Genomic DNA, 17501 nt, shown 5'->3' on the forward strand with positions numbered 1-17501 from the left:
TTTTGGCCACAAAAGATCGCTCAACGAAGTGGCTTGTCACGTGGAAGTGGAAAGCAGCCAAATAATATACACGCGTGATGTTGATTCTAAATGTCGAGGGAAAAACCGGAGGACCCGGAGAAAAATCCACTCGACCACGGGGAGAGACACGCAAACTCCAAATATACAGCAGCAGGCGTCATGGTCGGGATAGAACCCACGGCCTCCTGTATACCAGGCGAGGTAGTTAATATCTCCTAGCCACCGTTGGTCTCATGTAGCAAACCTCCCCATGTAGCAGCACCCTCTTTAACGAGACGTGTTGAGACTCCGTGAGCATTCATATGGCGGGGATTTTGTTGTATTGATCATACAGGGAGAAGTGGAGCAGTGTTCCACGCTGCGCTATGAACTCCACAACCCGACTTTCATTTTTGATTCCCGGCCAACATCAGTGGTGAGTGCCTTGCGGCGGCGGTGCAGCACAATGCCTTGTATTGTACTGTGCTCCATGAAACGTCTATGCGCCCTGCCCTCCACGCTCAGCAAAACACGGTCAGCACAAACAAAACTCCACGCAGCAAAGGCACCCGAGTCAGGAATCGAACCCATTGATCTTGTTGCACGAGTTTTAACCACTCGTCCACCCTGTTGGCAAGAGTTCCACATCGGCGGCTTGACGAACCGACTCGTTGGACTGCCACCTCTTGACCACGGCCACCATGCAGCAGGTCAGTACGCAGCTGGGGAGGGAGGGGGGCAAGGGGGGGCTTACAAATGTCGGTGTGATCCACCAACCCTTCCCTTTCAAAAGCACGCGCTGCTGGTTTCCCGAGTGAGGGGCCCCCTCCTTCTCTTCCGCGCAGTGACGTCGCCGGAGGCGATGCCGTCGAGATGGAGGGGCACGCATCGATTCCAGGAACGACCACGCGTGGTGGTGGTGGTACGGGTGGTTTAATCAATAACCAGACCGCACACGCTGCTGGCATGTTGCCTCAACAGCAGCCCCTCCCAACCCCTCCCCCCGATAGCCCCGCTCCCACCCCGAAAGCCGAAACCCGAAAGCCAGCGACCGCCCCCCGCCACCACCACCCCCCGCCACCACCACCACGCAGGACGCGCTGACGGAGGAATCTCCACAATGCGGAGGCGGCGGGGCCGAGGAGGCAGAGAACGAGCGGGCACGACAGGCGGCAGCACGGCAGGTGAGTGATGTCAGGTGAGTGACGTCAGGTGAGTGATGTCAGGTGAGTGAGGCACGGCTGGTGAGTGATGTCAGGTGAGTGATGTCAGGTGAGTGACGTCAGGTGAGTGATGTCAGGTGAGTGAGGCACGGCTGGTGACTGATGTCAGGTGAGTGACGTCAGGTGACTGATGTCAGGTGAGTGAGGCACGGCTGGTGAGTGATGTCAGGTGAGTGACGTCAGGTGAGTGATGTCAGGTGAGTGACGTCAGGTGAGTGATGTCAGGTGAGTGTGGCACGGCTGGTGAGTGATGTCAGGTGAGTGACGTCAGGTGAGTGATGTCAGGTGAGTGATGTCAGGTGAGTGTGGCACGGCTGGTGAGTGATGTCAGGTGAGTGACGTCAGGTGAGTGATGTCAGGTGAGTGATGTCAGGTGAGTGAGGCACGGCTGGTGAGTGATGTCAGGTGAGTGTGGCACGGCTGGTGAGTGATGTCAGGTGAGTGATGTCAGGTGAGTGATGTCAGGTGAGTAACGTCAGGTGAGTGATGTCAGGTGAGTGAGGCACGGCTGGTGAGTGATGTCAGGTGAGTGACGTCAGGTGAGTGATGTAAGGTGAGTGAGGCACGGCTGGTGAGTGATGTCAGGTGAGTGACGTCAGGTGAGTGATGTCAGGTGAGTGATGTCAGGTGAGTGTGGTACGGCTGGTGAGTGTGGCACTGCTGGTGAGTGTGGCACGGCTGGTGAGTGATGTCAGGTGAGTGTGGCACGGCTGGTGAGTGACGTCAGGTGAGTGATGTCAGGTGAGTGATGTCAGGTGAGTGTGGTACGGCTGGTGAGTGTGGCACTGCTGGTGAGTGTGGCACTGCTGGTGAGTGCTGTCAGGTGAGTGTGGCACGGCAGGTGAGTGTGGCACGGCAGGTGAGTGTGGCACTGCTGGTGAGTGTGGCACGGCTGGTGAGTGTGGCACGGCTGGTGAGTGTGGCACTGCTGGTGAGTGTGGCACTGCTGGTGAGTGTGGCACTGCTGGTGAGTGTGGCACTGCTGGTGAGTGTGGCACTGCTGGTGAGTGTGGCACTGCTGGTGAGTGCTGGCAGGTGAGTGCTGAGTGCCAGGCGAGGGCTGAGCGTCGTGGGGAGCGGCAGTGGAGTTCGATTCCCGTTCACGGCCAATAACAGTGACGATTATCTGAACCGGTCCTGGGCCTCCCCTAGGTCGACTCAGCCTCAAATGGGTGCCTGGCGCGGTGTGTAAACATCGCCACTGGGGAGACAAAGGCGGTCGGGCGTGGTGCTGCCCACCCACCCCCTCGTGTTGCGTTCCGGCCTCCAAAGGTGCAGTTCGCTAACAGCACTTGCCCTTACAGTCTGTTAAGGCTATACGGGGATCTCTATATTTGTGGCTGGCTGATGAATGTCGCCAGGTGAGTGCCGGGTGAGTGTTGAGTGCCAGGTGACGGACTGAGTGTGGTTAGGTGAGTGTGGTTAGGTGAGTGTGGTTAGGTGAGTGGTTAGGTGAGTGTGGATAGGTGAGTGTGGTTAGGTGAGTGTGGTTAGGTGAGTGTGGCTAGGTGAGTGTGGTTAGGTGAGTGTGGTTAGGTGAGTGTGGTTAGGTGAGTGTGGTTAGGTGAGTGGTTAGGTGAGTGTGGTTAGGTGAGTGTGGTTAGGTGAGTGTGGTTAGGTGAGTGTGGCTAGGTGAGTGTGGTTAGGTGAGTGTGGTTAGGTGAGTGTGGTTAGGTGAGTGTGGTTAGGTGAGTGGTTAGGTGAGTGTGGTTAGGTGAGTGTGGTTAGGTGAGTGTGGTTAGGTGAGTGTGGTTAGGTGAGTGGTTAGGTGAGTGTGGTTAGGTGAGTGTGGTTAGGTGAGTGTGGTTAGGTGAGTGTGGTTAGGTGAGTGTGGTTAGGTGAGTGCCAGGTGACGGGCTGAGTGTTTTATATATATTTTATTATTTTGTTGTTTCCCTTCAACGTGACTTTACCGAAAGAACTAAGAATATGAATTACTGCAGTCACGAAAGCTTTAAATCAAAATTTGGGCTGAGTGTGGTTAGGTGAGTGTGGTTAGGTGAGTGTGGTTAGGTGAGTGTGGTTAGGTGAGTGTGGTTAGGTGAGTGTGCCACGTGTTGGGGTGTGCCAGGTGAGTGATGTCGGCTGTGCCAGGGGTTAATGGAGCGGTGAGTATCGGGTGAGTTGTACTACAACGTACAGCGGACATGGCATCGCGTCTCAGCAAATATCCCCCCGTATAGCCTTGGACAGACTTTTTATGTTGAACTTATTTCGCACCGTACGTAACCAACCGTGCTAATCGGGAAAGTGCTGTCAGCGAGCACCTATGCAGGCTGGAAGGGCACGGGAGAGGTGGCCAACAACACGTCCGGCCGCCTTTGTCTTCCCAGTGCTGATGTCTCCACAAGTAAAGCAAATATAGTGGCGATGTAAGTAGATGTTACGTGCCGTCCGCGCCGTGTTCTACAGTGAGGGAAAAAAGTATTTGATCCCCTGCTGATTTTGTACGTTTGCCCACTGACATAGAAATGATCAGTCTATAATTATAATGGTATGTTTATTTGAACAGTGAGAGACAGAATAACAACAAAAAAATCCAGAAAAACGCATTTCAAAAATGTTATAAATTGATTTGCATCTTAATGAGGGAAATGCGTATTTGACCCCTCTGCAAAACATGACTTAGTACTTGGTGGCAAAACCTTTGTTGGCAATCACAGAGGTCAGAGGTTTCTTTTAGTTGGCCACCAGGTTTGCACACATCTCAGTAGGGATTTTGTCCAACTCCTCTTTGCAGATCTTCTCCAAGTCATTAAGGTTTCGAGGCTGACGTTTGGCAACTCGAACCTTCAGCTCCCTCCACAGATTTTATATGGGATTAAGGTCTGGAAACTGGCTAGGCCACTCCAGGACCTTAATGTGCTTCTTCTTGAGCCACTCCTTTGTTGCCTTGGCCGTGTGTTTTGGGTCATTGTCATGCTGGAATACCCATCCATGACCCATTTTCAATGCCCTGGCTGAGGGAAGGAGGTTCTCACCCAAGATTTGACGGTACATGGCCCCGTCCATCATCCCTTTGATGCGGTGAAGTTGTCCTGTCCCCTAAGCAGAAAAACACCCCAAAAGCATAATGTTTCCACCTCCATGTATGACGGTGGGGATGGTGTTCTTGGGGTCATAGGCAGCATTCCTCCTCCTCCTCCAAACACGGAGAGTTTGGAATCTGATTGATTGATTGCTTCTGTGGACGGATGTCTTTTATACAAGTAACAAGCTGAGATTAGGAGCACTCGCTTTAAGAGTGTGCTCCTAATCTCAGCTCGTTACCTGTATAAAAGACACCTGGGAGCCAGAAATCTTTCTGATTGAGAGGGGGTCAAATACTTATTTCCCTCATTAAAATGCAAATCAATATATAACATTTTTGACATGTGTTTTTCTGAATTTTGTTGTTGTTATTCTGTCTCTCACTGTTCAAATAAACCTACCATTAAAATTATAGACTGATCATTTCTTTGTCAGTGGGCAAACGTACAAAATCAGCAGGGGATCAAATACTTTTTTCCCACTGTATGACAATGTAGAGACTGCCAGGGTAGAAGTTGACGCCGTCTGTGGTGAGTGGCTGGTGAGTGTTCACACGCGAGTGGCCAGGGGGAGTCGGGTGAACGCTTTCGTGAGAACTTTATATTCGTCGAGTGTCAAGTTACCGCATTCTCCTGATTACAAGACCAAACCTGTCAACCCCTTATCAGTGCCCTACTTTATTACAGACCAATTCAGACCTTATTGGTCACCCCGTGCCCTTATAAATATCAACGTTCATCCTATACACTACACTATGCACCACACTATACACTACTACAAACCTGTCAACCCTTATCAGTGCCCTACCTATTAGAGACCAAATCAGACCTTATTGGTCACCCCGTGCCCTTATAAATCTCAACGTTCATCCTATACACTACACTATGCACCACACTATACACTACTACAAACCTGTCAACCCTTATCAGTGCCCTACCTATTAGAGACCAAATCAGACCTTATTGGTCACCCCGTGCCCTTATAAATCTCAACGTTCATCCTACAAAGTCCCATCACAAGGAATAAACAAATAGACTACAACATTTGTGCCCGTATTGAAACGTCTGTACGCCCCGTATGGACCTGAAAACTCACTATCCCTGTACAAGAACACGGGGTGAAAAAGTTTGGGTGGACACGGTGTGCGATACGCGACCCTCACTAACACGTTTGTTTAAAAATACAGGGCGGAAGAGGAAGTGCATCTTAGAATCTGGAGATTACGCTAAAGCCTAGAGCTGTGATGCATTATTGCTGTATTTTACATGTACGCACACCGATAGTTTATGCAGTATTTACACAGTATGTGTACAGGTCCCCCTCGCTTTATGCGGTAGTCGTACAAAAAAAGGCGCACAAAGCGAAACCGCACGAGGTGACAGCTGCCTGCCGAGTAGCGCATTCAGTAAACACAGTACGCACCCAGCACACACATAGTATATACATGGTACATACATAGTACACACAATACATACATAGTACATACATAGTACACACATAGTATACACAATACACACATAGTACACACATAGTACACACATATCACACACAATACACACATAGTACACACAGTACGCACCCAGCACACACATAGTATATACATGGTACATACATAGTACACACAATACATACATAGTACATACATAGTACACACATAGTATACACAATACACACATAGTACACACATAGTACACACATATCACACACAATACACGCATAGTACATACATAGTACACACATAGTATACACAATACATACATAGTACATACATAGTACACACATAGTATACACAATACACACATAGTACATACATAGTACACACATAGTATACACAATACATACAAAGTACATACATAGTACACACATAGTATACACAATACACACATAGTACACACATAGTACACACATAGTATACACAATACACAGATAGTACACACAGTACACACATATCACACACAATACATACATAGTACACACACAGTACACACATATCACACACAATACATACATAGTACACACATAGTACACACATATCACACACAATACACACATAGTACACACATAGTACACACATATCACGCACAATACACGCATAGTACACGCATATTATACACAATACACACATAGTTCACACATAGTACACACATATCACACACAATACACACATAGTACACACATATCACACACAATACACCCTTATCACACATAGTACACACATAGTACACACAATACACACATAGTACACACATAGTACACACAATACACACATATCACACAGAGTACACACATATCACACACAATACACACATAGTACACGCATAGTACACACATAGTACACACAATACACGCATAGTACACACATATCACACACAATACACGTATAGTACACACATAGTACACAGTACACACAATACACGTATAGTACACACATAGTACACACAATACACGCATAGTACACACATATCACACACAATAGACACATAGTACACACATAGTACACACATAGTACACACAATACACACATAGTACACACATAGTAAACACAGTACGCACCCAGCACACACATAGGACATACAATACACACATAGTACACACATAGTACACACATAGTACACACAATACACACATAGTACATACATAGTACAAACATAGTACACACAATACACACAATACACACATTGTACACACATAGTACACACATATCACGCACAATACACGCATAGTACACACATAGTACACACATATCACACACAATACATACATAGTACACACATATCACACACAATACACACATAGTACACACATATCAAACACAATACATACATAGTACACACATATCACACACAATACACACATAGTACACACATAGTACACACATATCACACACAATACACACATAGTACATACATAGTACACACATAGTACACACATATCACACAATACACATATAGTACACACATAGTACACACATATCACACACAATACACGCATAGTACACGCATAGTACACACATAGTACACACAATACACACATAGTACATACATAGTACACACAATACACACATATCACACATAGTACACACATAGTACACACAATACACATAGTACACACATAGTACACACATAGTAAACACAGTACGCACTCAGCACACACATAGGACATACAATACACACATAGTACACACATAGTACACACATATCACACACAATACACACATAGTACATACATAGTACACACACAGTACACACATATCACACACAATACACACATAGTACATACATAGTACACACATAGTACACACAATACACACAATACACACATAGTACACACATAGTACACACAATACACACATAGTACACACATAGTACACACATATCACACACAATACACACATAGTACACACATATCAAACACAATGCACACATAGTACACACATAGTACACACAATACACACATAGTACACACATAGTACACACATAATACACACATAGTACACACATATCACGCACAATACACGCATAGTACACACATATCACACACAATACATACATAGTACACACACAGTACACACATATCACACACAATACATACATAGTACACACATAGTACACACATATCACACACAATACACACATAGTACACACATAGTACACACATATCACACACAATACACGCATAGTACACGCATAGTACACACAATACACACATAGTTCACACATAGTACACACATATCACACACAATACACACATAGTACACACATATCACACACAATACACCCTTATCACACATAGTACACACATATCACACACAATACACGCATAGTACACGCATAGTACACACATAGTTCACACAATACACACATAGTACACACATAGTACACACAATACACACATATCACACAGAGTACACACATATCACACACAATACACACATAGTACACGCATAGTACATACAATACACACATAGTACACACATAGTAAACACAGTACGTACCCAGCACACACATAGGACATACATAGTACACACATAGTACACACATAGTACACACAATACACACATAGTACACACATAGTACACACAATACACGCATAGTACACACATATCACACACAATACACACATAGTACACGCATAGTACACACATAGTACACACAATACACACATAGTACACACATAGTACACACATAGTACACATAGTACACACATAGTAAACACAGTACGCACCCAGCACACACATAGGACACACAATACACACATAGTACACACATAGTACACACATATCACACACAATACACATATAGTACACACATAGTACACACATATCACACACAATACACGCATAGTACACGCATAGTACACACATAGTACACACAATACACACATAGTACATACATAGTACACACATAGTACACACAATACACACATAGTACACACATAGTACACACAATACACACATAGTACACACATAGTACACATATATCACACACAATACACACATAGTACACACATATCAAACGCAATACACACATAGTACACACATAGTACACACAATACACACATAGTACACACAATACACACATAGTACACACATAGTACACACATATCACACACAATACACACATAGTACACACATATCACACACAATACACCCTTTTCACACATAGTACACACATATCACACACAATACACGCATAGTACACGCATAGTACACACATAGTACACACAATACACATATAGTACACACATAGTGCACACATAGTACACACAATACACACATATCACACAGAGTACACACATATCACACACAATACACACAGTACACACATAGTACACACAATACACGCATAGTACATACATAGTACACACATAGTACACACAATACACAATAGTACACACACAAGTTTGTCTCACACCCGACCGCGTAACCGCATATGATTGAATTCGAACCGCATAGAGCGAATTTTGTGTCGAAATAGGTAAGCCGCAAAGACGCTAAATCGCACAAACATCCCCACAAACATCCCCGCAAACATCCACGCAAACATCCACGCAAACATCCACACAAACAACCCCACAAACATCCACGCAAACATCCACACAAACAACCCCACAAACATCCACGCAAACATCCACACAAACAACCCCACAAACATCCACGCAAACATCCACACAAACAACCCCACAAACATCCACGCAAACATCCACACAAACATCCACACAAACAACCCCGCAAACATCCACACAAACAACCCCACAAACATCCACGCAAACAACCCCACAAACATCCACACAAACAACCCCGCAAACATCCACGCAAACAACCCCGCAAACAACCCCACAAACATCCACACAAACAACCCCGCAAACATCCACGCAAACATCCACACAAACATCCACACAAACAACCCCACAAACATCCACACAAACAACCCCACAAACATCCACGCAAACAACCCCACAAACATCCACACAAACAACCCCACAAACATCCACACAAACAACCCCGCAAACATCCACGCAAACAACCCCGCAAACAACCCCACAAACATCCACACAAACAACCCCGCAAACATCCACGCAAACATCCACACAAACATCCACGCAAACAACCCCGCAAACAACCCCACAAACATCCACACAAACAACCCCGCAAACATCCACGCAAACATCCACGCAAACATCCACACAAACAACCCCGCAAACATCCACGCAAACATCCACGCAAACAACCCCGCAAACATCCACGCAAACAACCCCACAAACATCCACGCAAACATCCACACAAACAACCCCGCACACCATCCACACAAACATCCCCGCAAACATCCACGCAAACATCCACGCAAACATCCACGCAAACATCCACACAAACATCAACACAAACATCCGTGCAAACATCCACCCTTGGGCACAACCTTCATTATCAGCCAGAGCTGCCACGCGCTCACCCAGAGCGCGCTGCAACGAGCCACCGACCGTTCCACGCGGTCCTGCGAAACTTCGAGGTGCAGGCGGCTGGAGATTTAGTTTCTCCAGACAAGTTGATTTTATTTTATTTCTCCCCAAACAAGATTCTCCAGATTTCCCAACGAGCACCTCCTCGGCTCATACTACTCTTGCTGATGATACTGCTGCTGATACTGCTGCTGGTACTGCTGCTGGTACTACTGCTGATACTGCTGCTGGTACTGCTGCCGTTGCCAGAATTCTGATGGCCCAAGACGACCCTCAGGGCGCCCCCGGGCATCTCGCCTGGGCCTTTTGCGTGGCCGGAGCCCCCCTAAAGGAGCCCTTCCACTTCACGGTGCTGCCCGTGGCCTCGGAGCCCCGTGGGGGGCTCCACGCGGGGGCCCTGCCGGCCGAGGCACGCTCCGTGTTTCACGGCTCCGTCTCCGTGAGTATCGCCGGGAGGTCGCGGGTTGGCGCGGCCCGTCTCCTCGCCGAGTTGGAGGACAGGCTGCTGCTGCTCCTGCGGTCACGCGGCAGCAGCCTCCTCGCCTTCATGGCCCACAGGTGACGGGGCTGACGGGGGTCGTGGCGAGAGCTCGAGTGCATCGTACGATGAGGATCCGCGATAACTGCATCGTATCAGGATACATCGCAAAATTATCGTCGCTGGTTCTATTTGAAATGCATGTTTTTCATATGTAATAACAATGATTAAACGGTTCTGATAACAATAATAATAATTAAAAATCTATATATATATATTTTTAAGCTGGTCCAGAGTTTGTTTATATCGAACCAATAGAGCTGAAAGACTGCACTGCCAGAAAGGCCGTCGTGTAGGGATGTGTAAAATAACACTAACGTACTGTATTTGTGGAGACGTGAATCGTCTGCTTGTCTCTTTTAGTACGAATCGAATTGTCCGTGTTGTAAAACGCGCTTAGATGGACGGCTTGTCGATCTGCGTGGTGTCGGCTTCATACTCATTGTGACGTCACAGGCATGCGAAGCCTCGTGGCAGCGTCGTGTTGACGATGTCGCGTGCGTCGAGCTACCAAAGCGATCCCTGCTCGTAGTTGAATCTTCTTGGTGCGGTACGTCAGGGCACAAACAAACCGAGACGATCGCACATGAAATACTCTTTGGTTCTATTGGGTAAAGTCACGTAGGTAAAAAAATATATATAACAAAAATCACGACGTTTCGGCCACAACACAAGCGGCCTTCATCAGGTGAAGGGACGAGACTGTCTGGAGGACAGCGCTGGAGTGAAAAAAGCCAAGCTCAGATCACGACCTTTAAGCTTTTTGAGGAAGGTCAGCGTCATGAAATAGTCGCAGAGTTAAGGTGATTATATGTCGCGATAAGATTACCGTATCGTGAAAAATTATATCGCCACAATCTTATTCAATTTGCTTTTGACTCGTGTCTTTGTCTCTTTACATACGAGTGCAATCGTCACCCTAACTCTGTTTAACGTTGCTGTACCTTATTCTGAAATTGTACTGTGATCAGTCTCAACATAATCTGCCTGAGCAAACATTGGCTATGGGGAATCTATCTATGAACGTTGATTTGCGTTTGAGCAATATTTTAGATGTATCACGTAAGACGAGGTTGTTTTTTGCTCTGATTTCTAATTGCTTATTTGCTGTACTTTATTTTATTTTCGTGACCTCGTGGGACTCCGGTCCCGCTCTCTCGAGTTCTCACCTGATCACACTGAATCACATTGACACTCGCAGGCAGCCGGGAGCACCTGGAGCTCACCTGCGCACGGGATACCTGGTGTCCTGCGATGAACACGTGGACACGTTGATAAAAGGTACAAAGACAAATATCCCCCATGTAATATTTATCAAGACTGTCGGGCCGCGTGCTGTTAGCAAGCACCTACAGAGGCTGGCACGGCACACGAGGGAACTTAAACCGCAAATCGGAGAGCTCTCGACAATCTACGCCAGTGGTGGGAAACCTGCTGCCCGTGTGCCGCATGCGTTCCGTGCAGTCCCTCGTGGTTGCGTGGTCTCAGTGCGTCCAGGGTCACGCGCGGGGGTCACGGTGAGCGCACGGGCGCGGTGTGAAGCTTGCGGCCCACTGGGGTGGAGGAGGGCCGCTCGCATGGCCCACCGACGTCGCCTGGGCCGCCCATCACCGATCTAAGTGATCCATTTAACTCGTCGCCGCACCTCCCGCCGTCTCCTCCGCAGAAATGAGCGCGGACAGCGACGCGGAGTGGCAGGTGTGTCGCTACGAGGCGCTGGCCGACGGCTGCGTGCGGCAGACGGTGCAGCGCGGAGGCGGCGGCGGCGGCCTCACGGGCGGCACGGTGGTCCCCGCGGAGGCCCCGCCGCTCCACCCGGCCTTCCTGAGCGGCGACACCTACCCCGTGTTCCATCGCTACGAGGAGGCGCGAGCCGTCATGGAGGAGGTGCGGGCTGGGCTACGTCTGGGTTTGGGCTGGGTTAGGGTTAGGACTACGGCAAAAACCGCGCCCTCGCTCACGGTGAGTGTACCGCGCTCTTGCAGTGTGTGGAGTTCCTGCCCGAGGCGGCGGAGCTGCTGAAGCTGAGTGAGGAGTGGAGGAAGGTGAGCGCGGATCGCGGCAGCGGCATGGCCGCCTCCGCCTCCTCGTCTCTGCACCCCATCGTGGTGCTCGAGGGTCTGGACGCAACAGGTTTGACCCACGTGGACCCCGTCAGCTGCTCGCAACCTTCACCCGCCACCCCGCGCCGGGCGGCGTCGCTTCGGGTCGCCGCTGCGTCCATGGCGAGTGCCACCGCAGCAGCAGCAGCAACAACAACAAAGAACCCTCGCCTTATTTTCCAACACAGGCAAATCGACGGTGACGCGAGGTTTGCAGCGGAGCCTCGGCGCCACCCTCCTGCCTCTGCCGGCCGACCACCTGGACTCGTACCTGCCGCTCTTCGTCAACCAGCCGAACTTCATCCGGCGAGCCTACTACTGCCTCCGCAACTACATCCTCGACGGCCAGGCGTCCCAGGCGGCCCGCAAGGGCCCCGTCGTCCTAGACAGGTAACCCCATGGCACGCTGCGTCGGCCGGACCAGAGTGAATGCGTCACTTGCACGAGGGTCTAATGCGCCGATTTCCGTTGTTTGAGCTCAAGCGCCGGTGAGTTGAAGGGAAATTCTCACAACCACCATTGAGAAACAACTTAAGAAACAATGATCACTGGCGTGTGGAATGCTTGCACACCGCGCGACGAATTTCATTTGTTTGGCTGTGCTGGGTGGTGGAGGGTCTCACGACAACCTCTCAACCTAATTAGCCGAGCTCAGTTTGCAATATTTGCCTCTTAAAGCCTCTCCGAGTCACCATGACAAATCCTTTTTTTTAATTGGCAGGACAAGCCGGTTATATAAGAACATTTTTATAGATTTAAGAACTCACCTAGGAACGTGGAGAATCCCAGGTAGTTACTTTTAAACAGCATTGAGTGCTGCCGCAGGAGAGTTTTAAAACAGTTGAGGAACGCATTAAAAATATAAAAAGGTATTTAAAAAAAGCTAGCGCCCGAACAGGGACTTGAACCCTGGACCCTCAGATTAAAAGTCTGATGCTCTACCGACTGAGCTATCCGGGCTCGTGTAGACCTAAGTGGTCACAACACACACATATGGTACTGCATGGTCACACACATACGGTACTGCATTATCTCTCTCCACAGGGGCAGGGAAACGAACACTGCCACCCGTCATTGTTCCATGAATTAAACACACTATTTGGTGAATAATAATGCCTGAAAATAGAATTTACGTAATAGGCGACGGTTATGAATTTAGAATGCCTCCCAGTTGCTGCCTCTGACCCCAGAACACGTCAGCACCCTGCACACCTCATTTCTCGAGAACTACTTATTGTGTTCAGTGTGTTGCCCTTCCACCGCACCCCCAATTAGCACGGTTTGGCTACGTCCGGTGCGAAAGAAGTTCAAGGTGCATACAATCACCCAGTTTTCTTCTCGTTGTGGTCTCTCTGGCTCCTCGCGCTGTGCCAGCCACCGCAGACCACCAGCTGTAACACGCTCCGTACAGGTGTGCCACGTTGTTGTTGTGTCGGTGTCACCGTTTGTGGTTTTGCTCGGGAGCGGGGGGGCGTGCGGTGGTGAGCTCACCCCGCTGAACGAGTCCGTCGACCCCAGCCACCAACATTGGCGAGGAACATCTTGAACCTATCCTGGGGCGTCGTCTCGCTCGACTCGGCCTCAAACGAGTACCCGGGGCGGTGTGTAAACATCAACGTTGGGGAGAGACACAGACGTCAGGGCATTCGCGTCGGCCAACCCGACCGTGTGGTTGCACCGTGCCGACCTTCGACGGTGCTCCTCGCTAACAGCACTTGCCCCAACAGTCCGTGAAGGCTACGCGGGGGATCTTTGTCTTTGTTTTTGCCCTGACAGGTTCTGGCACAGCACGGCAGCCTACGCCGTGGCCACGGAGGATAGCGGCGGCGGCGGCGTGCCCGTGGGCGCCCTGCCTCCCGAGGGACACCCCGTGTACCGCTGGCCGTGGGACCTGCTGGCGCCCAGCGTGGCGGTGATGCTCACGCTGAGCCCCGCGGAGCGCCAGCGCCGGCTGCTGGGCCGCGGCGAGGACATCACGCGGGAGGAGAGGCGCCTGCAGGAGGACGCCGCCTTCAGGGAGCGGTGGGTCGCGCCCAACCAGCGCGGGCGCTTGGAATTTCGCTCCGAATTGTTTTGTTCGTCGTCGTTATCGATCCACTGCTGGATGCAGGGCATCCCCGTCAAGCCCATCGCTCGCGGCCCCGTAGTAATCCAGTGAGCGCCTGCGCACCGGCTGATTTCATCGCTCCATCTCCCACCAACGAGGCCAATGCAGTCCACAGCATCGTAACGTGGCACTAGCAGTTACTGCAATGTGCATAACACACTGCACCACGATTCAACATCATCAACATCGGCCATTGTTTATCCACTGCTGGATGAAGGCACTCCCACGCCGTAGGCCATCGACCACGCTCCAGTTACCGCTACCATCCATCTCCTGCTCGCGAGCTGACCTCGCCGTGATGTCATCGCTCCATCCCCGCGCCGAGGGTCCTCCCGGCGGGTGCATCCCCTCCCTCGGCGGCCACTCGGTCGCCCGTCTCTCCCGCCGGTCCGTCGCTCCCCTCCCGTCGGTGCGTCCCGCACCGGCTCTCTCGACGGCGCGTTGCGAGCGTTCGTTCTCCCGGTGGCTGACCGTGGTCTGCCGTGTCGCCGCCGCTGCGCGCAGGGTGGAAGAGGCCTACCGGCGCATGCGGGAGCCGCGCTGCATTCCCATCGACGCGTCCGACACCCCGGCGGGCGTTCTGCAGAAAGTCATGGACATCATCTTCCAGCACCACGAGCACCTCAAGCCCTGCTGAGCGACAGGCCCGGTGGCGGCACAAGGCAAAAGCAAAGCAAAGCCAAGCAGGCTTCGTTAGACCCGCAGCTCGGGATCAACGCCTAATAAACGTCACAAGAGAATTTACATTAACACCAATTAGTCTGTCTTCTCTCGCCGGACGATATCTCGCTATTGTCTCATCCTTTCTTTAATTCCACGACATCTCTTTTGTTTAGACATCGGTGCAAATCCTAATCCTAGTGGACCCGTGGAACCAGTCCATTACCAAATGTGAGAATGGATGAATCTACGTATTAAATCTACGTATTTAAATACATTCCAGTTCCAAAACACAAACCCCACATTAAATGTTTTGCCGGCTGGAACACTGTTTGTCTGCTGGCTTTATACGGAGTGTTGGGATTGGTTTACCAGCAAAAAGCTTTTTTCTGTGATGCAACAAGAGATAGGCAAATTATATAAACACAACTTGTCTAAAGTTTCCCCAAATGTTTATCCCAATTCACCCTTTCAGGTCTGGCCGAGCAGGGCAACCCACCACGAGTTAGAGAACAGCCCACTGAAGTGGATATCGCAGAGCTACTCCTGAGATCCATTCAAGTGCCTTCTGCTCCACATAGAAGCGAGGAGCAACACTGACAAGGCGATACTTTTAAATTTTCAGAGCTGAATTTCGCCAAATTACGCACAGAGCCAAATTTACTCCGACGTGTTTTTGTGCAGTAATTGGTGACCGGGCTGAGGCCATCAACTCGCTACGCTTGAGGCCCGGTTCAATCACAACTGGCTGAAACCCGGATTCGAACCCAGGCACTCCGGGATTCCGGCTCAACGTCTCTGACCTTTGAGCCGGCCACCGCCGAGTTAAAACAACAACAACAACAGACTTTGAAGTCTGTGATTCGACCCCCGCCCAAACGATCACTCACTCCACTCTTCCCCACTGCTCACAAACACAACCTGCACGGGCTGTTAAGCATTCAACGCGCGCCCTCTGCTCTTGACCCACGAAAGTCACGGTGAATGGAGAGTTTGCACAGCACCGTTACCGAGTGCACAAACTTAACAATGCCCCCTTCGTAGAGCCCGCGCGAGCCTGCATTGTTAAGGGCTGGTGAACCAATGTACATCGCTTGCAATCCATCTGCGCGCTGTGCCTCGGGCTGGCGTGGCACGGGCGTGGAATGAGCGCGGCGAGCCATCGCTGCTGAATAATTATCAAGGGCCGTGCACACCGCGGGGGGTTCCGCTGTTTGTATCTGTCCCGGACACAGCGGCTCCCGCAATGTGCTGCTCCTGCCGCGCACGGCTCCTCGTTCAGACCGTTCCCAAAATCATCTTTGGCACTCCGCGTCCATCTCGCCGACGTTGTACTGCGGATACTGGCGGGTAACCGTGGCGTTGCAGGGTACTCTCGTGCTAGTATAGTGCCTCACGCCCATAATCATCCCGACTCGCAGCGTTGTGGTTGAATATCGACAAACGAAGCGCTGGCGGCGCTGCGTCTTGTTGGGTACGCGTCGACTCGCTGGCCGTCTTCATGGTTGTAAGTGCCCCGCTCTGTCGCCCGGATCAACATTGCTCTCTGTTCCTGAAGAAGCTCCCGCGCACGTGGCGCGAAACGTCGGAACGTCATGCCGAACAACACGCGCGGTACGACCCAAAACACAGGGGAGAGCTCCTCAACACAACCGCGTGTCTGTATGAAGACAAAGGTCCCCCGTGTAGCCTTCACATGCTGTCGGGGTAAGTGCTGGTAGCGAGCACCTATGAAGGCCGGCACGGGACACGAGGAGGTGGGTGGCCAACAACACGCCCGGCCGCCTTTGTCTTTCCAGTGCTGGACACAACCGCGAAACTGTAGCAATACACCTTTGTTTTTTTTCGGTAAAGTTTCTTATTTCTACGTGACTTTACCGAAAAAA

General features: G+C 50.1%; 1 protein-coding gene and 1 non-coding gene across 2 annotated transcripts; one reads left to right on the forward strand and one right to left on the reverse strand.

Moving 5' to 3' along the window:
• The first annotated feature begins 1035 nt into the window (after window positions 1-1035).
• CMPK2 (cytidine/uridine monophosphate kinase 2) lies at window positions 1036-15941 on the forward strand. The gene is made up of 8 exons (XM_032959299.2): window positions 1036-1198; window positions 10458-10766; window positions 11948-12027; window positions 12413-12633; window positions 12732-12879; window positions 13037-13238; window positions 14625-14870; window positions 15460-15941. Exons 2-8 carry the CDS (start codon window positions 10465-10467, stop codon window positions 15590-15592), a joined length of 1332 nt encoding a protein of 443 aa, XP_032815190.2. The 5' UTR covers window positions 1036-1198; window positions 10458-10464; the 3' UTR covers window positions 15593-15941.
• On the reverse strand, window positions 13736-13808 carry TRNAK-UUU (transfer RNA lysine (anticodon UUU)). Its single transcript has one exon. It is a non-coding gene; the product is annotated as a tRNA-Lys (tRNA).
• Window positions 15942-17501: the final 1560 nt, after the last annotated feature.

The sequence above is a fragment of the Petromyzon marinus genome, chromosome 23 (assembly GCF_048934315.1).
Source record: "Petromyzon marinus isolate PM22_M1 ecotype Great Lakes invasive population chromosome 23, UKy_Petmar_22M1.pri1.0, whole genome shotgun sequence".
NCBI lineage: Eukaryota > Metazoa > Chordata > Hyperoartia > Petromyzontiformes > Petromyzontidae > Petromyzon > Petromyzon marinus.